Genomic DNA, 23494 nt, shown 5'->3' on the forward strand with positions numbered 1-23494 from the left:
TTGGGCCCAGTCTCTGCTCTTCTGTCTTGCCCGCGGGCTCCTCGGCCTCCTGCCTAGAGCTCCCGGGAACCTGCTGGACATCCACCAGCCCGCAGCAGGCCTCCAGGAAGGAGGCCGCCGGACCTCGGCCCCATGTGAGTGCACGGCTGTCACAGCCAGGCGGGTGGGCCTGCCCGCAGCCATGTGCTGGTGTCTGGCCACCCTCCCACCAGGGCCGGCCGCCTGGCCCTGCGTTTGCAGCTTCCCGGCATAGGCCATCTGTGCCACAACCGCCTGCCAGCAATCCCTGGAAGGCCACTCCCCAGCCTGCCGGTCAGCCCACCAGTCAGCCCCCCAGTCAACCGGCGGGGGCTGCAGCGTCCTCCACCTGCTGCGCCTGGCAGGTCCCGTCCGGGTGTGGGGTGGGGTGGGTGGGGTTCGAGCTACTTTGCTGGCACAAGGGGGCCCCCTCCAGTCCATCCAGTGTGGACAAGACCCTGCCCACCAGCCTGGGCCTGGGCCTGGGCCACTAGAATGCAAGCCATGTGGGGATGGGCCAGAGCTGACTGCTGGCACCCGAAACTTGAGAGCCCTGGGCTCCGGGGGGGAGCCTAAAGGCCCATGTCTTTCAACCCGCTGGGTGACGTGAGCCAGCACCCAGCCTGGGTGGGCTTCCGTTTCCATGCGTGTGGGCACGAGGCTGGCAGGAGCCCCCTGAGAGGCCCAGTGAGGGGCTGGGGGCATGGCTCTTGAGCTGCCCAGCCTGAGTCCCTGTCCTCACAGTCAGAGAGCTGCTCACTCCGAGCAGGACAGACAGACCAGGGCTGAGGACTGTCCCGGGACGGTTGTGGGTTTGGCCTGGGGCTCGTGGCCTAACTCCAGGGGGTGCCCCAGGGCCCTTCTGAGGCCGGGGTCCCGGAAGCCTCAGGGCTCCATAACTAGGCCTACCGAAGACTTGACACCTTCCTGCGCCCTGGGCTAAGCAGCAGTGGCCCCTCTGCTGTGCCCAGCCCTCCCCGCTGGCCACCTGCTGAAGGTATGAGTGGCTGAACAGGAGCAGGCATATAGGGGGTGGACGCCTCATCTGCCCCTGCCCAGGGCTCCTGAGCTTGTTAGCAGGGCCGTCGCTGTGTGAGCTCTTGGTGGTGTCCCAGCTCCTGGCCCCTGCCCAGCCTTCCCCTGCTCCTCAGAGCAGCGTCTCACGGGTTTGGCAGCCGGCTCCACCACGGGGCCACCAAGGGGCCTCGAGCCACAGCTGGTGGGCATCCACCACGTGCCACCTGCGGCCACACACATGGGCTTATAGCACAGCGCCATCTTCTCTGGGTGATGTGAGTGATAGGTGTCGGTCAGAGTCGGTCTCAACAAAACCAGCCCTGATCGCTGGCACCACTGAGAGAGGGTGGCAGGGCAGGGCCAAGGGCGGGGGTCCTCTCTCAGTTAATCCTCCTCTGAAAACCAACGATTTGGGGGCTTCCCTGGTGTCTCAGATGGTAAAGAATCTCCCTGCAATGCAGGAGACCTAGGTTCAGTCCTTGGGTGGGGAAGATCCCCTGGAGGAGGGCATGGCAACCCACTCCAGTGTTCTTGCCTGGAGAATTCCTTGGACAGAGGAGCCTGGTGGGCTACAGTCCATGGGGTCACAAAGAGTTGGACACGACTGAGTGACTAAGCACAGCAGAGTCTGACTTTTCAGGGGAGAACCCGAGGTATAGAGGAGACTGTTTTGATTTCTCCACAGTTGCAACAGCCCTGCCAGGCACCCTCAGGATGCCCGGGGCAGGCGGTTCCTGTCACTGCCTGTTCCCCAGGTGAGGCAGCTGTGGCTCAGGCAGGTGAGGCCAGGCAGGTGAGGAGCAGGGCTCTGTCTGTCAGGCCAAATGGCCCATGCCCCCCGGGGTGGCCATTTCCTTCAGGAGCCTTGCTGAGCCAAGAGCACGCCCTCAGCTGAATTACACCCACCGCCTTAAACTTCAGGTTAAAGGGAAGGCTTGCAACTTGCATTCTGTGGTGGGAGAAGTGGGCAGCCGCAGCTCGTGGAGGCAACAGACTTCCCTGGCAGTCCAGTGGTTAAGATACATGCTTCTAGTGCAAGGGGCACAGGTTCGATCCCTGCTCAGGGAAGATCCCCCATGCCACACGGTGCAGCCGAAATAAAAAGAAGAAAAAAAAAGTGGAAGCGGCTATGTGGATTTCCCCAGCACCCAGGCTCAACTTCCCAGGCCAGGCCTGTCTGGGTGTCCACAGCTGCCTGGGCGAGGGGATTGACAGGTGGTGTGGGTTTCTTGCCCACATCACTAGTTACTAGGAGTGACTGGTCCCAGGTCACCCATCCTGAGCCCCGTCTGGGCAGGGACTTTCAGGGGAGGGCTGCCCAAGTGAGGGCATGAGTGGGGGGACCCTCCTTGAGGCTTCGCTGTGCAGGCAGGAGAGTGAGGGCACATGTGGTCCCTTGGAACATGTGGGCACCACTCAGGGGTATCTGCCCCTGACCTGGCCCTGGCCCAGCTCGGGTTGTCTGAGCCCCTCCTCCACAGAGAAGGCTTTTGACCAGCTCCCCCCAGGGACCCTCGGGAGCTCCACTGACCTGGCCCCAGGCAGCACCTACAGAGGAGGCTGGGTTCAGGTCTAGGGGGGCACACTGGGGTGCAGTGGGGTGTGCAGAGAGGTACTGGAGTACAGTGTACGGCGAGCCGTGCGAGGCACAGTGCCGTGTGCTGGGGCGCACTGGGTGTACGAGGGTGCCGTGCACAGTGGGGTATGCTGGGTGTGGTCTACACTGGGGCACACAGGGTACAGTGGTGTGCTCAGGGATGCACTAGGAGCGATGCAGGCTTCCCCGGTGGCTCAGAGGGTAAAGAATCTGCCGGCAGTGCAGGAGACCCAAGTTCGCTCCCTGGGTCAGGACGATCCCCTGGAGCAGGGCATGGCAACCCACTCCAGTGTTCTTGCCTGGAGAATTCCTTGGACAGAGGAGCCTGGTGGGGGTTGGAAGGGGTCGGACAGGACTGAGTGACTCACATTCGTGAGGAGTACGCTGGGCTGTGGCGTACAGTGAGTGTGCTTGGGAACAGCGGGCAGTGGGGTACACAGAGGTGTGCGGGGTGGGGTGTACCTTTGGGCGCACCGGCAGCACGGGCCCATCCCCTCTCACAGCGGGCTAACAGAGATGTGCCGGGGTGCGCAGTGTCCAGGGGGTGCTCTGGGCTTGGACCCTGCTCTGCGGGAGGCCTGTCCTGCTGCCCCGCTGACCACACTGCATCCAGCCCTGAGGGTGGGGAGGCCCACACCACTGTCACTCCCCCTGGGCCCTTCTTGAGCCCTGTGACCAGGGGTGGCTGCTGTGGTCAGGCCAGGGCCCCCCAGTCTGCAAAGGTCAGGAAAGTGCTGGGGCTCTGCCCACAGCCCCTCCCTCGGGTCCACCACCTGGGCGGGTGCAGACGGCTGCTGCCAGAACATCAGGTCTGTTTCACATGCTTTGGGTCGAACAGACTTTGGGGAGCGATGAATATTTTAAACACTTCTCAAAGATGATGGGGTCGCCAGCCCCTGGCAGAGCGGTGTCACGAAACTTTCAAGGTGACAGCAGCATTAATTTCTGCATTGATCAGAGCTGGAGCCTGGCTAGAGGGGGAGGATGTTCAGAGCCCCCGCTCTGAATGGGGGCAAGGGTGGGGAGCAGGGACTGGGGCCAGCGTGCACCTCACCTCTGCCTGTGGACCACTGTCCTGCATCCCAGCTGCTCAACCACCACCTCCTCCATGCAGCCCTCCAGGATTCCTTGGGCAGCACAACTCTGCCTCCAGGGTGCTGGACGTCCCTGCCTCCTCTCTCTGTGTGTGTCATGACCATCACACAGGGCTGTGGGTGAGCCACTGCCTCACTTGACGGCTTTGTCCCACCTCCACAACATCTCTGGGGGTGGATTGGCTCGCCTACCCCTGACATCTGGGTAACTTGGACCAGGCCTTTCTGGCACAAAGCCTCACCCCAAATCCCAGGCTACCGGTGCCTCTGTCTGGTCAGGGGGTGGGGAACGGCAGTGATGCCAGCGGGCCACTCTGAGGTCCTGAGACCAGCCTCCGTTGTGGCTGAGGCAGCCTGGAATGGAGGCCGTGTGGGGGCCAGCAGGTGCCAGCCCAGAGCAAGGTGGTCCCAGCCCCAGACCCACTTCCAGGAGGAAAGCAATGCTAGACCCTTCCTGCGCAAGAACCTGGTGGCAGGGCTGTGGCCGTCCTGCCTGCTGTCAATACCGGAGTTCTCACTATGGTGGAACACGATGCCCCAGCCGGCCACAGCGGGCCTGCGCCTAAGGTGTGGGCAGCGGCCCGTCCTCCCAGGCCCCATCTCACTCTGGGTGACCCGAGGGCCTTTCCCCCATCTGCCTCCTCATTCAACAGGCTGCTCCTGCCAGTTTGTGCAGTCTGTCCCCTGGAGGCTGGGCGCCCACCCAGGGGCTCAGGGTGTCTGAGGATTGTCCAGGGCAACAGCCGCGGCTGGAGAGGACCCACTGCCAGCCCTGGCCATCCCACAGGCCACAGCCACCAGGGGCCCCCAGAAAAGCACCTGGCCATCAGCTTCTGGAACATTCTGTGCAAAGCATATGGTGTGTTTTGAGCCAAGGGCCAGCCACTCAGGCCACCTGTAGTCCTGGCAGCTGCCATGACGGCCCAGGCTGGGGGCCATGAGTGTGAGCGTCTGCAGGGCCTGGAGGGCCCTGGGCTCTGGGAGGGAGGCAACCAGCCAGCAGGTCTGCTGGGGACACGTGGGAATGTGGGGCTTTGGGCTGGAGCCCCCCGACCCCAAGCCCACACCTTCCTGCCCCCCCAGGGTCCAGGTGGAATTCTACGTCAACGAGAACACTTTCAAGGAGAGGCTTAAGCTGTTCTTCATCAAAAACCAAAGATCCAGTGAGTGGGGTCTGTGGGAGGGCAGGGCAGAGGGGCTCTGTTGGAGCGGGCAGGGTGATGGGCATGCTCCTTGTCTTAGCTCCTTGCCACTTTCCAGGGTGGGAGATGCCGGGACCCTGGGGAGGTGCGCCCCTCCTGGAGGCAGGGCTAGCCACGGCCCCCAGGGGCACAGCTCAGCCCCCCACGTGACGGGGCTCCCTGGCACCACCGAGTGGCCCTCCCCTTTGCCCTTTGGGCTCCCTCCACCTGCCTTCCCAGCAGGAGGCTGGCCACCTGGGATGCAGGATGGGGTGCGGAGGTGGTGCCTGTGGGTTCTGTTCCATCGATCTGTAGGTTGCTCCCCCAAGCCCCAGGCCCACCCCCAGGGCCAGCAGCTCAGGGACACTCTGCACCTCGTCCATGAGGCAGGAAGGCATGGAGCCTCTCGGAGGCCGGCCTGGCAGAGCCCCCGCAACGCAGAGCCACCTGCTCAGTGTTGGTCAGGACAGCCAGGTGCAGCAGCCCAGGTGCAGAGCCCCAGCCGCTCCAGGAGCCCTGACCGCTGCCTGCCCCCCCCCCCCCCCCCCCCACAGGCCTGAGGATCCGGCTGTTCAACTTCTCCCTGAAGCTGCTGACCTGCCTGCTGTACATTGTCCGCGTCCTGCTGGACGACCCAGCCCTGGGGATCGGATGGTGGGTGACCTGCAGGCCGGGGGCTGGGCCTTCCTGGTTCCGTGCCAGAGGCTGATGGGGTTTGCACAGGGGTCTGTGTGTGGGACCCCCGCCCCCGCCGCCCAGCGCCGTGGCTGGGACACAGCCCTCAGGCTGGCGCTGACACTGGGTGTCCTTGCCGTGCAGCTGCACCCGGACGGAGCTCTCCCAGAGGGTCTGGGAGACTCCCTCCTTGCCTGCCCAGGGGCGCCCTGGGGTCTCGGTGAGGGGCTCTGGCTCCCCCAGCTCCTCCTGGGTGGGTGGGGGTAGCAGGCCTCAGTGGGGAGAGGAGGTGAGCCCCTTTCTCTGGGCGCCCCTGGTTCCCCCTGCCCCTCCCGGCCCTGGGGCCTCTCCCTTATTTACATGGAACACCTGCTGTGGGGCTTCCCAGCAGGGCCATGGGCACAGTGCCCGTGCCTCCTGAGCGGATGCCCAAGAGCCCACAGCTGGACGAGGTGCTTCCTGCCTCATGTTGTCCAGAGGGCCCCGCGCTCCTGCTCGTGCTGCTGGTGGGAAGCAGTTCTCTGCCCTGGAAGCTGGTGGGGCTGGCTCTCTGTGCCCCTGTCTGTCACATCTCAGGGATGCCTGGCATGATCCCTTCTCAGCACCACGTTGGTCCTGGTAGACACTGAGCTGGGGGCACGTAGGGCTGGGCTCGTCTGCCGCTGGGTTCGCATCTGCCCTGGGAGCCTCTCTTGACTCCCTCATACCCAGATTGGGGTTCCAGAAGGTTCTGGAGTGGTCCTCTCTCCTGTTTCTCGTCTTTCTGGGGGTTTCCTTGGCTTCTTCTCCGGCCCTCTAGCTGAGGTTTTCACTTCCGCTCCCGTGTTTTGTGATTTCCAAGAACTCTTCATCTTCAGGCGTCAGCCCTGCCGTCGGCGTCTCTGGGGTTTGTCTGAAACCCTTTCCTTTCTTATATGTTCCTCTTCTGCTCGGTCTCTGGGCTCATGGGCAGGGGACTTCCTCAAATGTTCTGCCACTCACACTAAGGGTGGGTGTCCAGAGGCCGAGGGCCCTGCAGTCAGGATGTGGTCAGTCACTTGTCTGCCCAGCTGCTCAGAGCAGATCCTTCCCCTCCTCACTGGAGGATAGGGCCTGGCCACTGGGCTCCTGCTGGCTGAGTTGGGAAGGAGGCAGGGGTGAAAGGTCGCTGTGCAAGCTTGCATCTTCCCCACCCCCACTTGCAGTGGGGCGGGTCACCAGGCCAGACTCTTTCACCTGCTCCTGAGAACAGACCTCGTCTTCATCCTGAGTGTGGGAGGGCAGGTCCCACCGTGGTGGTTTGAGAAGGGCTCTACCTGACGTTGAGAGTACTTTTCTGTGTTCATCTCACCTTCTCCCACCTCCAGAGACATCGAGGCACCTGGCTTTACATCCCCAGGGAGACCAGGTCTGTTGTATTCATTGCACAGCACCTGGCACGTGGTGGGTGGGTGGGAGAGCAAATGGACGGATGGCGGCTGGGAGAGGCGTGGGTAGAGTGGATGGATGGGTAGAGTGTGGATGGATGGGTGGTGGATGGTGGATGGATGGAAGATGGACGGACGGATGGATGGGGAGGAGGTGGACAGATGATGGTGGATGGATGAGTGGATAGAAGGGTGGATCGTGGGTGATGTAAGGACACTGGATGTGGATGGAGGGATGGATGGCTCAGATGGATAGGATGGATGCGTGGGTGGGTGGTGGATGGATGGAAGGGTGGCTCATGACTCCTATAGGTATTGAGTTTGCAACAACAGGCTCAGGTGCAGGAGGAAGTGGGCCAATTGAGAAAAAAGGAGGAGGGAGCCACCTGCCACCATGGGACTCCCTGAGAGTCAGGTCCTGTAGCTCGGCGACCTGGCTTTGACTGTAATCTGGGGCAGAGCTAGCATGGCAGCCAGGCCCCTGCCCCCTTCCCAGTGCGGGGCGACCTGGTGGCTTGGGGAAGCTCCTCCTCAGGAGTGACTTAGGGAACCTGCTTCTTAGTCAGCACACTGGGCAGGAGCGTGGCTTTCTCTCCGTGTCTCACACACACTGTCCAGCCTCGTTTCAGCAGTTCTGGCCTCCGGGAGGCCCTGAGGGCTCCAGGTCCGTCTCCGGCCGTGCACAGCCCTTCCCCTGCCGCAAGCCCAGGTGGAGCCCCCAGCCCCCTCCCGGGCTCCCCGCGGGTGTTCACCTACCCGGCTGGCCTCTCCCCCTGCTCCTCCCCTCCTCCTCCTCAGAGACCTCCCCCTCAGAGACCCGCCCCCTCAGAGTCCCTCCTCTGCCCCTCCTTCTCAGAGACCCTCCTTCTCAGAGACCCTCCTCAGTTCAGTTCAGTTCAGCCTCTCAGACTCTTTTAGGACAACCCCATGGGCTGCAGCATGCCAGGCCTCCCTGTCCATCGCCAACTCCCGGAGTTCACTCAAACTCACATCCATTGAGTTGGTGATGCCATCCAGCCATCTCATCCTTTGTTGTCTCCTCCTGCCTTCAATCTTTCCCAACATCAGGATCTTCTCTAATAGTCAGCTCTTGGCATGAGGTGGCCAAAGTACTGGAGTTTCAGCTTCAGCATCAGCCCTTCCAGTGAATATTCAGGACTGATTTCCTTTAGGATGGACTGGTTGGATCTCCTTGCAAAGGGACTCTGAAGAGTCTTCAACAACACAGCTCAAAAGCATCAATGCTTTGGCCCTCAGCCTTCTTCATAGTTCAACTCTCACATCCATACATGACTACTGGAAAAACCATAGCTTTGACCAGATGGACCTTTGTTGGCACAGTAATGTCTCTGCTTTTTAACATGCTGCCTAGGTTGGTCATAACTTTTCTTCCAAGGAGCAAGTGTCTTTTAATTTCATGGCTGCAGTCACCATCTGCAGTGATATTGGAGCCCCCCAAAATAAAGTCTGTCACTGTTTCCACTGTTTCCCCATCTATTTCCCATGAAGTGATGGGACCAGATGCCATGATCTTAGTTTTCTGAATGTTGAGTTTTAAGCCAACTTTTTTGGTCTCCTCTTTCACTTTCATTAATAGACTCTTCAGTTTGCTTTCTACCGTAAGGGTGGTGTCATTTGCATATCTGAAGTTATTGATGTTTCTCCCAGCGATCTTGACTCCAGCTTGTGCTTCATCCAGCCCAGCGTTTCTCATGATGTCCTCTGGATATAAGTTAAATAAACAGAGTGACAATATACAGCCTTGATGTACTCCTTTCCCTATTTGGAACCAGTCTGTTGTTCCATGTCCAGTTCTAACTATTGCTTCCTGACCTGCATACATGTTTCTCAAGAGGCAGGTCAGGTGGTCTGGTATTCCCATCTCTTTCAGAATTTTCCAGAGTTTGTTGGGGTCCATGCAGTCAAATGACTGGGCGACTGAACTGAACACAGTCAAAGGCTTTGGCATAGCTGATAAAGCAGAAGTAGATGTTTCTCTAGAATTCTCTCACTTTTTCAACGATCCAGTGGATGTTGGCAATTTGATCTCTGGTTCCTCCACCTTTTCTAAATCCAGCTTGAACATCTGGAAGTTCACGGTTCACGTACTGTTGAAGCCTGGCTTGGAGAATTTTGAGCATTACTTTACTAGCGTGTGAGATGAGTGCAATTGTGCGGTAGTTTGAGCATTCTTTGGCATTGCCTTTCTTTGGGATTGGAATGAATACTGACATTTTCCAGTCCCATGACCACTGCTGAGTTTTCCAAATTTGCTGACATATTGAGTGCAGCACTTTCACAGCATCATCTTTCAGGATTTGAAATAGCTCAACTAGAATTCCATCACCTCCACTAGCTTTGTTTGTAGTGATGTTCCTAAGGCCCACTTGACTTCACATTCCAGGATGTCTGGCTCTAGGTGAGTGATCACACCATCGTGATTATCTGGGTCATGAAGATCTTTTTTTGTACAGTTCTGTGTATTCTTGCCACCTCTTCTTAATATCTTCTGCCTCTGTTAAGTCCATACCATTTCTGTCCTTTATTGAGCCCATCTTTGCATGAAATGTTCCCTCGGTGTCTGTAATTTTCTTGAAGAAATCTCTAGTCTTTCCCATTCTATTGTTTTCCTCTATTTCTCTGCGTTGATCCCTGAGAAAGGCTTTCTTATCTCTCCTTTTTGTTCTTTGGAACTCTGCATTCAAATGGGTATATCTTTCCTTTTCTCCTTTGCCTTTCGAGTCTCTTCTTAGCTTTTTGTAAGCCCTCTTCAGACAACCATTTTGCCTTTTTGCATTCCTTTTCCTTGGGGATGGTCTTGATCCCCACCCTCCTCCTCGAAGACCCTCCTCCCCAGAGACCCTCCCCCTGCCCTTCCTCCCCAGAGACTCTCCTCCCCAGAGACCCTCCCCCTGCCCCTCCTCCTCAGAGACCCCCCTCCTCAGAGAGCCTCCATACAGCCTCTGTGGGGTGGAAGCAGGCTTTTGTCCCGGAGTGTTAGAATTCAGACACCCACCTGAGATGTAGGGCCTGGCCCTAGGTTGGGGAGAGTGCCCCCCAAACGCCCTGAGCCCGTGGCAATCCTGGAAGGGTCTGGTCCCTTCGGGGGGCAGTGCTGGGAGGGCTGCGGGGGCCAGCTCTGTCTCTCCACAGCTGGGGCTGCCCGAAGCAGAATTACACCTTCAATGAGTCGTCCTCCGAGATCAACTGGTGAGTGTGCCTCCCAGTTCCTGCTCAGAGGTCCAGGGCAGGGCGGGGTGGCCAGAGGGTGACACTGCCCAGGCCCCCAGGACAGATGCCCAGTCACAGCCAGAGAGCCTCCTGGGATCCGCAGGACCTGGCTGAGCAGTAACAACACTGGGGTGGCCCCGCGGGGTACAGCCCCTGAGACCCTGGGAGCGACCTAACGGTGACAGCAGGTGTCACCAGGAGCCAGCTTGGCCCAGCGCCCTTCTGTGATGCCCTCCAGCCCCAGGGGCCCTGGGTGAGAGGAGACAGACAGGGAGGACCTGCCAGAGGGTTGGCCGCTGCCTCTGCAATTCATGAGCCTTTGGCCAAAGAGAGCAGGTGCCGCATTCAGGCAGTGAGAAGTGACCCCAGAGCAGCGGGGGCGCCTGGACTGGAGGCTAGGACGAGCTCCAGGGCCTTTGCTGCCTCCCTGATGGAGGTTTCTCCCTTGCAGCCTCCCCAAACCCACAGCCCCACTCTCGGCCTTACTCTCTCACCCACACCCCTCCCCTGACACCCCGGCCCAGCCCTGCAGGTCAGTCGTGGCCCTCCACAGCAGTAGGATGGATCTGCCAGGCCCTGGCCATGGTTCCCAGCCCAGTCACCTGTCCCTGGGAGGCAAGAGGGTTAGGATCACAGGGACACGTAGGGACACGCCAGCCCCTCCCTTCACATCTGGCCCTGGAAGCCCTTCTTTCTGGCCCAGTGTGGGCAGGACAGCTTCTGAGCCCAGCCCGACTCCCGCCCAAAGGAAGGCCTGGGGATTCCAGTCTCTGTCCCTCGGTGGAGAAAGTCACTGCCTGACACCCCGGCTGCAGCAAGGGCCCCCGAGGGTCAGGCCTTGGCCATCTGGGCCTGGGGAGGGTGGGCAGGGTGGGCAGGGTCAGCGCGGAGCTCGGCCATCTGGCCCCTCATGCTGGTCTCACCCCAACCTTTGTCCAGAGGCTGCGTCTGGGCAGGGACACCCCCTCCCCCATGTCACTCTCCTCAAGGAAGCTATGTGGGTTATAGTCAAGGAAGGACCTGAGGTCAGGAAACCCGAGAGCATGGATGACCAGCACAGTCCCCGTGCAGAGGCACAGGAACCTGGATGAGAAGCAGTGGCCACCCGGGGCTGCCAGGCCTGTCCTCAGAGCAGCCTTGCTCAGGCCCTGGTCTCACAGGCCCCTGCCCGAGGCCTCCTTTCTGGAGGAAGCCCCCCTCCCCTCCTGCTCTCAGCCCCTCGAGGGCAAGGCTGCCGCCTACTGTCCAGCTCAAGGAGCAGCCTGGGATCGGCCGAGGCCCATATGGCTGGGGACCCCCAGCCTGGGGCTCACCTCCCTCTCTCCTCAGGGCCCCCATCCTGTGGGTGGAGAGGAAGGTGGCTCTGTGGGCCATTCAGGTGAGTGGGGCATGGGGGTGGGGGCGCGGCTCTGGGTAGGCCCTGCTGCCCACCTGGCCCTGCTCAGAGGCTCCATTATCGCCCTACCCCAGGTCATCGTGGCCATCATCAGCTTCCTGGAGACCATGCTTCTCATTTACCTCAGCTACAAAGTGAGTGCCCCCAGGCCTGGCCCTGCCCCGGAGGACCCCGCCACTGACACCCTCCACCAGCCCCCTCCTCCAGCCCCTTGTACCCCTTCCCTCAGCCCTCGGTCTCACCCCGTGACTTCCCACTGGCTCAGTTTGTCTCTCTCCTCAGCCCCCGCCCCACGCTGGTGCCCCCTCCTCTCCACCCTCTCTGAAGCCCACCCCCTTGGCTCCCCAGGGCAACATCTGGGAGCAGATCTTCCGCATGTCCTTCATCCTGGAGATGACCAACACGCTGCCCTTCATCATCACGGTGGGTGAGCCGCCGGCCGAGGCAGGGGCCGCCGAGACCCCTGCCCCCTGACCCGTCTCCTCCGCAGATATTCTGGCCGCCGCTGCGGAACCTGTTCATCCCCGTGTTTCTGAACTGCTGGCTGGCCAAGCACGCCCTGGAGAACATGATCGTAAGCCACTCCCTGCCCCCCACCCCGACCACTGCCTCAGCTTTGTGAGGTTCCCCAGGGTCCCGGGGCACCACTTGCCATGCCCTGGTCCTGGCCCAGGGGAGCTGGCCGCGCTCCCTTGGTGCCCAGGCCGGTGACCGGCGGACACACGTGCCTGTCACCACAAGAGGCCCTCACGCCTCCTTCCTGACCGGCCGGAGCCCCATCCCTGGTGCCCTGGGGACAGTCACTCAGGCCTGTCCTGCCCCCGGAATCATGGCTTGGGGAGGAAGAGGGTGAACATGCACACGAGAGAGGGTGGGCCCCAGGACCCCGGGTCAGGGCAGCCCCTGTGCTGAGCAAGGACCATTTCCTCCCAGGGCGCCCCCCGCCACACACCCACCGGCCCAGACCTTGGCTCACCCCATCCCAGCTGCAAAGGGAGGGGTCGGGGCTGAGGTCACAGCCTCTGGCCTATACATGGTGGGCAGCGAGAGAGCTGAGGTCAGATGGAGTCCTTCCCCTGCTTGCTCACCTGTGCGTGTCCGGGACCTGAGGCGGGAAGGGCCGTGGGCTCCAGCCCAGGCTGAGCTGCTGATGGTACCGTGTCCCGTCCTGCAGAACGATTTCCACCGCGCCATCCTGCGCTCACAGTCGGCCATGTTCAACCAGGTCCTTATCCTCTTCTGCACCCTGCTGTGCCTGGTCTTCACAGGGTGAGTCCCTGCAAGCGGCCACCCGCCCATCCCAGGTAGATCCGGGCCCTTGCATCCAACAGGCCGGGCGGGCCTCAGAGTGGCAGGAGGCGGTCTGACCGGGATGGAGGGCCAGGAGACAGCTCAGGGCCCACGTTCCAGACCAGAGCTGCCCAAGTCCAGCTCCTCCAGGGTCCAGAACATGGGGGAGGGGCACTGGCTCTCGGCCGGGTGGGGACCCTGGGCTCAAGGCCCAGCTGAGAATAAGGTCTAGGAGCCGCCAGAGTGAGAGGTGGGGGGCCTGAAGGGGAGACCCCGTCCCCCTGCATGCCTGCCCCAGGCCAGGACAGGGGAGGCCCCAAGGCCACGTGCCTCCTACCCTCCCTCCCCCCCCACTGAAAAAACACACAGACCTGAGTGGAGCAGGCTGGGGTGTCTGCAGGGTGGGAAACCCCAGGGCGATTCAGCCCGCCCCCTCCCTGTAGCCAGAGCGGCCACCCTGGGGAGGGTCCCTGAGTGCTGCCCCATGTGTGCACTGTGGGCCCCCCAGGCCCTGCCAGCAGCACCTCCCAGCCGGGGGACAGGACGTGGGGCCACGGGAGTGGCAAGGAGGACTGTCCAGCTCTGTGCTGGGCAGGGGGCTGCGTGTGCCCCATGCCGTCTGACCCCTGGGTGAGGATGAGGCTCTGAGGTGGGTGGCAGGTGGGGCTCACAGCCTGCGTGGCCACATCCGCCCCCTCGGACCTCAAGCTCACACTGGCCCACGCAGTGCTATGTCCACGCTCGTGGCCAGTTTTCCAAGGGCCTCAAAGGAGCCTCGGGGCCCGAAAGGAAGGGCAGGTAGGAGGGACGTGCTGGGTGTGCCCGCTCTGTAGGCCGGAGTTGGGAAGCGCCCGGCTGGACTCAGGCCCAGGCTGGGGGCTGTGTGGGTGACGAATGACAAGGAGCCGCGGCAGGCAGAGCCTCACTCTGGGAGCCGGGTGGCCGAGGCCCCACCGCCGCCCCTCCCCGGCTCTAGGACCTGCGGCATCCAGCACCTGGAGCGCGCAGGCGACAACCTGTCCCTCCTGACGTCCTTCTACTTCTGCATCGTCACCTTCTCCACCGTGGGCTACGGGGACGTGACGCCCAAGATCTGGCCGTCCCAGCTGCTGGTGGTCATCATGATCTGCGTGGCCCTGGTGGTGCTCCCGCTGCAGGTGAGCCCCGCCCAGGAGCAGAGCCGACGGGGGCGGGGGCATGGCTTCCTGGTGGGGTCTGTAATCAGTGAGTCTGCTGCGTCAGGACGGGGCGGGGAGTGGCACTCTCAGACGGCTCCCCAGGACCTTTGCCAAGTGTGGAGCGGGAGGGGCTGCCAGGGTCTCCCTCAGGCTGGGAGTCAGGAGTCCTCAGCCCGTGCAGCAGCAGCTGCTTCCTGTCTCCTGTCACCTGTCACCAAGGCCGATCTGCCAGCTGAGCACTGTGGGGGCAGTGCGGGACTCCACCTGTGTTTACATAAAAGGTAGAGGCCCAGAGGGGGGCCAGGCAGCTGTAGGCACTGCCCCCTGCAGCCCTTAAGAGGGCAGGAAAAGGTCCAGGGAAGGATCAGGACAGACGGTAGGGAGACAGACCTCGTGGTGGACACTTGGGGTTTGGGAGCATGGGGGCAGGGGAGGCACCTCACTGTGGCTACAACAGGGCCCAGTCGACCCAGGGGTCCTCTGCTGACTTTGAGCTCAACTCCTCACCCCCATTCCCACCGCCAACCAATAGGTCAGAACCCCAGCCCCAGCTGACGCCTTCCCCACTCCCGCCAATCCGGAGAACACTGTACCTACCAGGAAAGCAGTGTCACCCTCTATCAGTGGTGAAAAGGGTGGTCCCAGCTGCCATCCGGCACTCTTTTTTCTATTTACTGTTTCTTTATTTGGCTGCACCGGGTCTTAGTTGCAGCATGTGGGCTCTTCCATCTTCATTGTGACTTGCAGGATCTTTAGCTGTGGCATGCGGGATCTAGTTCCCTGACCAGGGATCAAACCCAGGCCCTCTGCACTGGGAGCTTGGAGTCTTAGCCACTGGATCATCAGGGAAGCCCCTGTCCTTCGTTCTTCCTTAAACCACGTTCACCAGTTAGTGTCCTTAGAGATGATGATGGTGAAAACGCCCACCGGTAAATGTCCCTCCCAGAGGAACAATGACAACATCCCCCCGGCTCGAGGCTGAGTCGTCATGTGGTGCTTCCTGTAGCTGTTGGAACAAAGTCCCCCACAAATGAAGGCTGTGGGCTCGAACCAGAGGAATTTAATCTCTTACGGGCTTCTCCACTGGCTCAGTGGTCAAGAATCCCCCTGCAATGCAGCAGAGATGCTGGGTTGGGGGAAGGAAAAGGCTACCCACTCCAGTATTCTGGCCTGGAGAATTCCATAGATTGTAGAGTCCATGGGATCACAGAGAGTCAGACACGACTGAGTAACTTTCACTTCACTAATTCTGTCTGATCTCATCTTAACGCATTACCTCTGCAAAGACCCTATTTCCCCATAAGGTCACATTCAGAGGTTCTGGGTGGACAGGATTTCAGGGGTCATTGTTGGGTCCTTTACAACTAGGCCATTTGCCCCTCGCTGCAGCCCTGGGAGACAGGCACTGTCAGGCCACTTTGGAGAAGAGCTGTGCACCTGTGCCACGTGGGGCTGGAACCCAAGCATCTGCCGGCAGAGCCCCGACTGCACAGGTCTCAGGGATCACCCTGGAGTTTCTGGCCCCTCCCAGCAGGACCTAGTTCTGTGCTTCAAGGCCATAGGGTCTTGTTAGTAGAACCTAATAGGTACTCAATAAATTCAATGAGATGATCTCAACCTAAATATAGTACATCAACCAGAGCAGGTGAGCATGAGTGGAGGTGGCTGCTGGCACTGATTTTAAATCATGTGGGAAAAATGAACGACCTCAGTGCTTGGGCTGAAAACAGTCAGAGACTTTCATGGGACCTGGCTGTCACCTACAGACCTGGAATCAGACTGTAGAGAGAAGCCCTGGGTGGGTCAGCACCGCGGACAGCTCCGCGGGGCCCTGGCCTCCCCCTCACGGCGCCCACCTTTATGTCTCTGTCATCGTCCTATTTTTATAAAGGGTTCCTAACACCCAGAGCTCATAGTCAGGAGGTGTGGGCCAGAGTAGAGGCAGGCTGCTGCCTCGACTCACCCACAACCTTGACTTGGGCTCAGAACCACAGTACTCAAAGTGTTCCTTCCACATGGGAAGTCTGGGTTCCTAATTCTGTGGCTGAGAATTCCCTAAGCCACATCCAGGTTTCTCCAAATGTGTCTCAGGTGTGGACAGAGACCCAAAGGTCATGTAGTTACCTGGATGTCCAGAGTACATGCTTTAGCATCCACTAATGATCAGTTGGCCATCTGGGGCTGGGAGCTGGACCTGCCGCATATCTGCTACCCCACACAGAGGCCGGACCATCCACTGTGCCCCCACCTGGCCCCTTGGGTTACCTGTGCCACAAATATCCAAGGCCTTCCAGGACATGCTCAGGACGGGGCTCCATTCTCGCCCTGCCTCCTCTGGCCTGCTCTGGTCTCCAACCTTCGTGCCCGGCACGGGCTGGCTATCAGCCTTCTTGCCCTGCCCTGTGCTGTCGCAGTTCCTGGAGCCCCAGGCCACCTGGCGCTCACACGCTTTACCTGCAGTTTGAGGAACTCGTCTACCTGTGGATGGAGCGGCAGAAGTCGGGGGGCAACTACAGCCGACACCGGGCCCAGACGGAGAAGCATGTGATCCTGTGCGTGAGCTCCCTCAAGATCGACCTGCTCATGGACTTTCTGAACGAGTTCTACGCGCATCCACGGTTGCAGGTGAGGCCCCGCCCATGGCCCCACCCTGCTGCAGGTGAGGCCCCGCACACGGCTACGCTGGGCCCCCCGCCCCGCACACGGCTCCCACGCCACTGCAGGTGAGGCCCCGCCCACGGCCCCACCCACGGCTGCGCTGAGGCCCCGCCCATGGTCCCACCCACAGCTGCGCTGAGGCTCCGCCCACAGCCCCATCCAGACCCAGAACCCCCTGAGGGGCCTCTGTTTCCCTGCCTGTGGGGTGGAGTCCGGATGGTCTTCCACATTGTAGGGGGTGGGTCTGTGGCGTCCTGCCTTTCCTTCCTGCCGTCACAGAGAAGGCCGAGGGTCTGGAGAGGCTATATGGAGGTGAAAACGGTTGGAAGGCAGGGTGGGCAGGGCGCGGCGAGCTTGCCAGGGGGCTGACGGTGCCCTACCTGCAGGACTACTACGTCGTCATCCTGTGCCCCACGGAGATGGACATCCAGGTCCGCAGGGTCCTGCAGATTCCCCTGTGGGCCCAGCGGGTCATCTACCTCCAAGGCTCCGCGCTCAAGGACCAGGACCTCATGCGGGCCAAGTGAGCGCCCGCTTGTGGGGAGGGTGCGGTCCTGCGCCAGCCGGGAGGGGCCATCAGCCGGGCGGCAGCTCCAGCTTTGTGCCTGCTGCAGGTCCAGGCCAGCCGGGCCCCTCACTGAGCCCCGCACAGCCTTCTGGGCAAGCACACCAGCTCCTCTCCCACCTGCCTGGCTGTTTGTTTGGGGGCGAGGCGGGGGCTGCTACGGCTGCGCCTTGGGTGGGAAGCTGAGGCTGTGGGTGGATATTCTTCTAAAGACGAGGTGACAGGGTAACTTGAGGTAAGGAGACTGAGTTGTGAACAGAACTTTCCAGAATCTGCTGCAGCACATTCTGAGACACTGGGAGGAGGCCACCCACCCCCGGAGGGGACCCCCATCCCCCTGCCACTCGTCACCATTTTATTACAGAGCCTGATATAACCTTCGTGGTGAAACAGTGAAATGTGGGTCCCCATCCACCCATCTCCTGAGCCCAGGAATCAAGGGCCCGACAGGGACAAGTAGGGGGTGCAGGGTGATGCGGAGGGAGGCGCCAGGCCTCCCTGCCCAGGGGCAAGTGGACCCTCTCTCAAGCGGCCTTTCTGCAGCCAGGGGCTGGGGGCGGGGCATGAGGGGAGCAGACCTGGCCACCCCCAGACCTCTGGCAGCCTGTCCCAGGAGGGGACAGGACAGCAGGCGGGCTCCAGCATCTCTGCCACCAACTGCACCCCCTTCCACACCCCAACCCCACCCTGAGTGTGTAGGGGCCCATCCTCAGCCCGTCCAGGGCTGGTCAGAGCGAGGCAGGGTCCTGACGGCCCAGACAGCCCTGGTGCTTTGCAGGATGGACAACGGGGAGGCCTGCTTTATTCTCAGCAGCCGGAACGAGGTGGACCGCACCGCGGCGGTGAGTGCCCCCCCGGCCACCAGCCCCCCACCTGCCCACCAGCCAGAGGGACAAGTGCCCCTGCCCCAGCCTGCTGGCCGCCCTCAGCAGTGACCGTGGCCTCCCTGCTCAGGACCACCAGACCATCCTGCGTGCCTGGGCCGTGAAGGACTTCGCCCCGAACTGCCCCCTCTATGTCCAGATCCTCAAGCCTGAGAACAAGTTTCATGTTAAGTTTGCAGGTGCGTTTGGCCCGCAGCGGGGCACCCGTGTGCTCCAAGGGCAGCATGCTGGGGTAGGGGTGGGGTTGAGGCAGAGCCCATACAGGTGCTGCACCTGGGAGCCTGGGGGTCAGTGAGGGCAGGGGCCAAGGGCGGGGGAGGGGCAGGAGCACCGTCTGATGAGCACCTCTAAGGTGAGTAGATCTATCCTGGACACCTGGGGGGCAAAAGGTGTTGCCAACTCCCTCCCCCCATCCCCAGCCCTGGAGCTCTCAGCCAAGCCAGGGAAACAAGCACAGAAGAGCCAGGAGAACTAACAGGCTCGGGAAGGTGGGGCGCTGGAGGGATCCTTCTAGGGAGACAAGGGGGCGCCTACCGTGGGGGATAGTGAGAGCCGCTCAGTGACCCTGACCTTCCTGCCCGCAGAGCACGTGGTCTGCGAGGAGGAGTGCAAGTACGCCATGCTGGCCCTCAACTGCATCTGCCCGGCCACGTCCACCCTCATCACCCTGCTGGTGCACACGTCCCGCGGCCAGTGAGTTCTGCCCCGGGAGCACCACGTGGCATGCAGTGTGCTGCCCGGGAGAGGAGCAGACCCTGGAGGCAAGGGATGTGTTGAGGAGCCTGTGATGGGAGGGAGTGAGGAGCCCGAGATGGGAGGGGGTGGCGACCTGGGAGGACCCAGCTGGGAAGCATAGGTGCCTTGCCACTTGAGGAGTGCGAGCTAGGGGCGGCCTTGGGGCTGCAGGGAATCACAGGCAGGGCCCTCCATGGAGCAGAGGGCCTAGTGCGGTGGGGGGGGCTCAGGAGAGCCACCGAGTCTAGACACAGCGATAGGGGCAGGGGCGGGGGGTGGTTGGGGGGACACGCTTGGCCTGTGGGAGAAGGCGTGTTGGTGTTCAGCAACTGAGCTGGGGTCCCAGGTAGAGTGGGAGGTGAGGGGCTGCCCTGGGACAGAGGGGTGCCATCTTCTCTCTAGCAAGACACCCCAACAGGTGGCCTTGGCTCCTTGGCCTGGGCAGCCCTCGGGGAGGGACCAAGCAGATGTCAGAGGACCCACAGGCCACAGAAGCCGGTCTTGACTCTGAAACCTTTTGACGCCCCCTAAAAGCTGGACCATTATGTTCACAGCTCTTTAAAACTGGCCGAGGGACCCGTCAGACCACACCCGGGTCTGGTCTCCCACAGATGGGGAGGGGCGGGGTCAGGGGTCACGTTGGCTTCCACCCACCCTGGAAGCCTGGAAGCGGCCAGGCCAGGCGGGGCGACGGTGGGGCTGACGTCCTGCCCGCGCCCCAGGGAAGGCCAGGACTCGCCAGAGCAGTGGCAGCGCATGTACGGACGCTGCTCGGGCAACGAGGTCTACCACGTGCGCATGGGGGACAGCAAGTTCTTCCGCGAGTACGAGGGCAAGAGCTTCACCTACGCCGCCTTCCACGCACACAAGAAGTACGGCCCCTTGCCCCCTGTTCAGGCCGGGAGGGAGGGGGCGCTGAGCCGGACTGGAGGCGGAAGCGGGCGGGGCCTTGCCCGCCGTCGGGTGGGTGGGCGGGGCCTCGGGGCCGGACGCCACGCCCACTCAGCGTGAGACCTGCGCCCTGCACCTCTCTCTGAGGCAACCCTCGGTGGGTCTTCAAGTCGAGCGGGAAGAGGTCCCGACCCCCACGAGGAGCCCGAGAGGGGCAGCTCTGGGCTCCACCCCTGTCCGTCCGTCCACCAGGTACGGCGTGTGCCTCATCGGCCTGAAGCGCGAGGACAACAAGAGCATCCTGTTGAACCCGGGCCCGCGGCACATCCTGGCGGCCTCCGACACCTGCTTCTACATCAACATCACCAAGGAGGAGAACTCGGCCTTCATCTTCAAGCAGGAGGAAAAGCAGAAGAGGAAGGGCTTCGCGGGGCAGGGGCTGTACGAGGGCTCGTCCCATCTGCCCGTGCACAGCATCATCGCCTCCGTGGGTGAGGCCGGGCGCCCGCTCCCGGCTGGGAAACCGCGCAGGGGCCCCACCCGGAGACCCCGGTCCTCAGGCCTGCACGTAACCCTGGGCAAACCCCCTCTCTCTGGGCCTCAGTTTACACATCGGTCCGCGGGGTCATCCCTGCCTTCCTGTGGGGACATCACTGTCAGCCCTGGGAGGGAAGCCCCACCCCCAAGACAGTCCCGGGAGGGGCTGCCAGCCAAGTCCAGCCACTCTGTTCTAGGGACAGTGGCCATGGACCTCCAGAACACGGAGTGCCGGCCCACACCGAGCGGCGGGGGCAGCGGGGGCAGCAAGCTGGCGCTCCCCACAGAAAACGGCTCGGGCAGCCGGCGGCCCAGCATCGCGCCTGTGCTGGAGGTGGCCGACAGCTCGACCCTGCTGCCCTGCGACCTGCTGAGTGACCAGTCAGAGGACGAGATGACGCCGTCGGAGGACGAGGGGCTGTCCGTGGTGGAGTGAGTGTCTCAGGGTGGGGGGAGGACAGACACGCTCCACGGGAGAGGGGAGGCACACGCTCTGAACCAGGCTTCCAAACAGCTTCTGCGGAGACCTTGCTTGGCAAGTGGAATCTGGGGCCCCAGCTCCTGGGCAGGAAGGCTGTGCTGTACCCCCTCACCCCTCGTTTTCCTCAGCCTCGCACTCTGGGCGGGCAGCCAGACCTGAGTACCATGGCCTACTTGGCCGAGGTGGCTGCACTCTGAGCACAGTCTGTGGAGCCCTGGGTGAGGTGCCGTCCAGGCCTGGAGACTGCTGGCCCACGCTGAGCTGTCATGCTGCCCTGGGTTTGAGTCCAGATCTTCCTCTGAGACCATGAGACAGCAAAGACCCCAGTGTGTCCTGAAGTCTCAGCCACTTGGCCTTGTCCCAGACAGATAGGCAGCACCTGACCCCAGGGCCATGGCCAGTCACAGGCCTGCACGGCCTGGCCCTCCCGGCTGGGCTGTCAGCGTGCTGTGGCCACTCTCTGCTCCTGCCTCTGTCCCTGGGGTGGAGTAAACGCACTTTAAAGACGGGCTGCTGGGGACTGGCTCCAAGATCAAGGGGGCTCTGCAAGGCTCCTGCACACTCGGAGCAGATGGCAGACTGGCCTCTGACGCTGCCTCCCTTAAGCCAACTGGAGGCCGAGCAGAAGGCCAGCCCCTCTGCAGGTGGCTGGCGGCCTACTACCCCACATGTCTGCACTGGGCACTCAGGGGACAGCTGGAAGGTGGGGGGCAGCCTGTGGGACAATCAGTCCAGCCTGGCCGCCAGTAGAACAGGGGCCGAGGGCCAGCATCTGCCCCAGCATTAGGGTACTGGGAACATCAGGGTAGGGGAACCCCTTAAGGCTCTTCCATGGCTCCCAGGCCTGTGTGAGCTCATGTGTGTGTTTGTGTGTGCATTGCATGGAATCTCCTCTGATCTCCAGGGAACAGACAGAGGTCCTGGTCACAGCCTCCTTCCTGCCTAGGGGTTGAACATAGAGGTCCTGGGACTTCCCGTGCAGAAGGGACTGTGGGAGGCTCTGAGTGCCCCAGCCCAGTCTGGTCTGCGAGGCCTGGTGCCCCTGTGTGGCCACCCAGGGCGTGGGGCACATGTCTGAGGTTCCTCTCTCTCCCACCCTCCAGGTATGTGAAGGGCTACCCCCCTAACTCACCCTACATCGGCAGCTCCCCAACCCTGTGCCACCTCCTGCCCGTGAAAGCCCCCTTCTGCTGCCTGCGGCTGGACAAGGCGAGTCACAGCAAAGATGGGGAGGCAGCAGGGACCCTGAGGACATCCTGAGTCAAGTCCGCCTCCCCGGTGTCTATCTCTGTTGAGAGGGGCACGTCCCCTGCCTCCTGCCTCTGCACGCGTATCTGGGGCGAGGGTGTGCCTCTCCTGACCACAGTCCACTTACCAGCACCAGAACATGTGTGTCGGACCCTCAGCCCACAGTCCAGCTGCTCTCTGGCCAGAGCCCGTCCTGACCCACTTCTGCGTGCCCGCCATGCCTGCCTCCCTCCCTCTCAAGGCTCCTCGCCCCCCCTTCCTTGGGTTTCTCCCGTATTTGGGGAGCGTAGTCATCGATTTGGTGGAGCGTCCCTGAAGAGGGGCGACTCAGCCTTTGCCTGGGGCGGGGGCTGGTCCCCCCAGAGGTGCCTCATCCTCCAGAGGCCTCCCAGCGATGCTGCCTTAGAGCATGTGGTTCGGGTCCACACCTGGTCTCCCTGGAGGAAATACAGCTTCACCTTTGCAGTCAGGACATCGCTGTGGGGAGACACGTGGGGGCCGGGTACATACGCTGCTCATCACCGACCCCCTGATGCGCTTCCTCTGTAGTTGATGGATCGCAGGTTCCAGTTCCTTCCATGATTGTGTCCACTTTTCCCCGTGAGGAGGTTCTTCCCCTTTCTTAACCATTTGTGTACATCAGTGTGGACTCACTGTTTCACTCGGTGAACCCGCTGTACATTACTGCAACATCGGCTTTCTGTGCAGATCCTGCTGGTTTTGACACTCAGGTTTTCCTGGTTTTGCTGATGGGGCCTCGAGGTCTTTCCGATGCGTCTCCTGGTCTGTGAAGATGTCTGTGCTTCTGAATAATGGTGCCTGCCCCCCATTCTTGTTCCTACTCCAGTCCTGGCTCCAAGAAACCTGATTCCTGTTAGTGGAAACCACGTTTAGAAGCAAGATGGGGATTTGGGGTGCTCACTGCTGCCCTACATCTGAGCCTCTCCGCAGAGAGCTAGAAAGTGGGCATACACACAACAGAATATGTACAGACATGACAAAATATGCACACACACACACAATGTGTACACACCGCTTGACAGAATGCATACACATATGACAAAACGTGTGCGCACACAAAACGTACACATGCACACACCACAGAATGTACACATGACAAGACATGTACACAAGCATGTGTCCATATGCACACGCGGCAGAACACATGCACACAAAATGTGTACACACATGCACGCGCTATGGAATGTGTGTACACACGATAAAACGTGTGTATACACACATGTATACACATGTACACACCACAGAATGTGTACACGTGACAAAACATGCACACACAAAACGTGTACACACGAGAGAATGTGTATACACATAAGACGTGTACACACGAGAGAATGTGTATACACATAAGACGTGTGTACACACGAGAGAATGTGTATACACATAAGACGTGT

The 23494-nt window shown here is 61.3% G+C and overlaps 1 protein-coding gene across 12 annotated transcripts in view; it reads left to right on the forward strand.

Moving 5' to 3' along the window:
• KCNT1 (potassium sodium-activated channel subfamily T member 1) overlaps positions 1–23494 on the forward strand; it is a 58680-nt gene that overhangs the window by 22047 nt on the left and 13139 nt on the right. For 9 of the 12 annotated variants that reach the window (XR_005718484.1, XR_005718486.1, XR_005718487.1 and 6 more), the window contains 18 exons: positions 4810–4889; positions 5462–5561; positions 10142–10198; positions 11549–11597; positions 11690–11749; positions 11964–12038; positions 12106–12189; positions 12790–12884; positions 13882–14062; positions 16544–16708; positions 17128–17264; positions 18085–18148; positions 18261–18369; positions 18775–18883; positions 19648–19797; positions 20069–20307; positions 20551–20785; positions 21938–22043. Coding sequence is in view for 8 of the 12 variants with exons in the window: in XM_040225507.1 (XP_040081441.1) it covers positions 4810–4889; positions 5462–5561; positions 10142–10198; positions 11549–11597; positions 11690–11749; positions 11964–12038; positions 12106–12189; positions 12790–12884; positions 13882–14062; positions 16544–16708; positions 17128–17264; positions 18085–18148; positions 18261–18369; positions 18775–18883; positions 19648–19797; positions 20069–20307; positions 20551–20785; positions 21938–22043 (2095 nt within the window). In the remaining 4 variants the exon portion in view is untranslated. The remainder of the gene's footprint in view (positions 1–4809; positions 4890–5461; positions 5562–10141; positions 10199–11548; positions 11598–11689; positions 11750–11963; positions 12039–12105; positions 12190–12789; positions 12885–13881; positions 14063–16543; positions 16709–17127; positions 17265–18084; positions 18149–18260; positions 18370–18774; positions 18884–19647; positions 19798–20068; positions 20308–20550; positions 20786–21937; positions 22044–23494) is intronic. The other 3 variants (XR_005718485.1, XM_040225501.1, XM_040225504.1) reach the window with 1 other exon arrangement.

This window comes from Oryx dammah, unplaced genomic scaffold (assembly GCF_014754425.2).
Source record: "Oryx dammah isolate SB20612 unplaced genomic scaffold, SCBI_Odam_1.1 HiC_scaffold_25, whole genome shotgun sequence".
NCBI lineage: Eukaryota > Metazoa > Chordata > Mammalia > Artiodactyla > Bovidae > Oryx > Oryx dammah.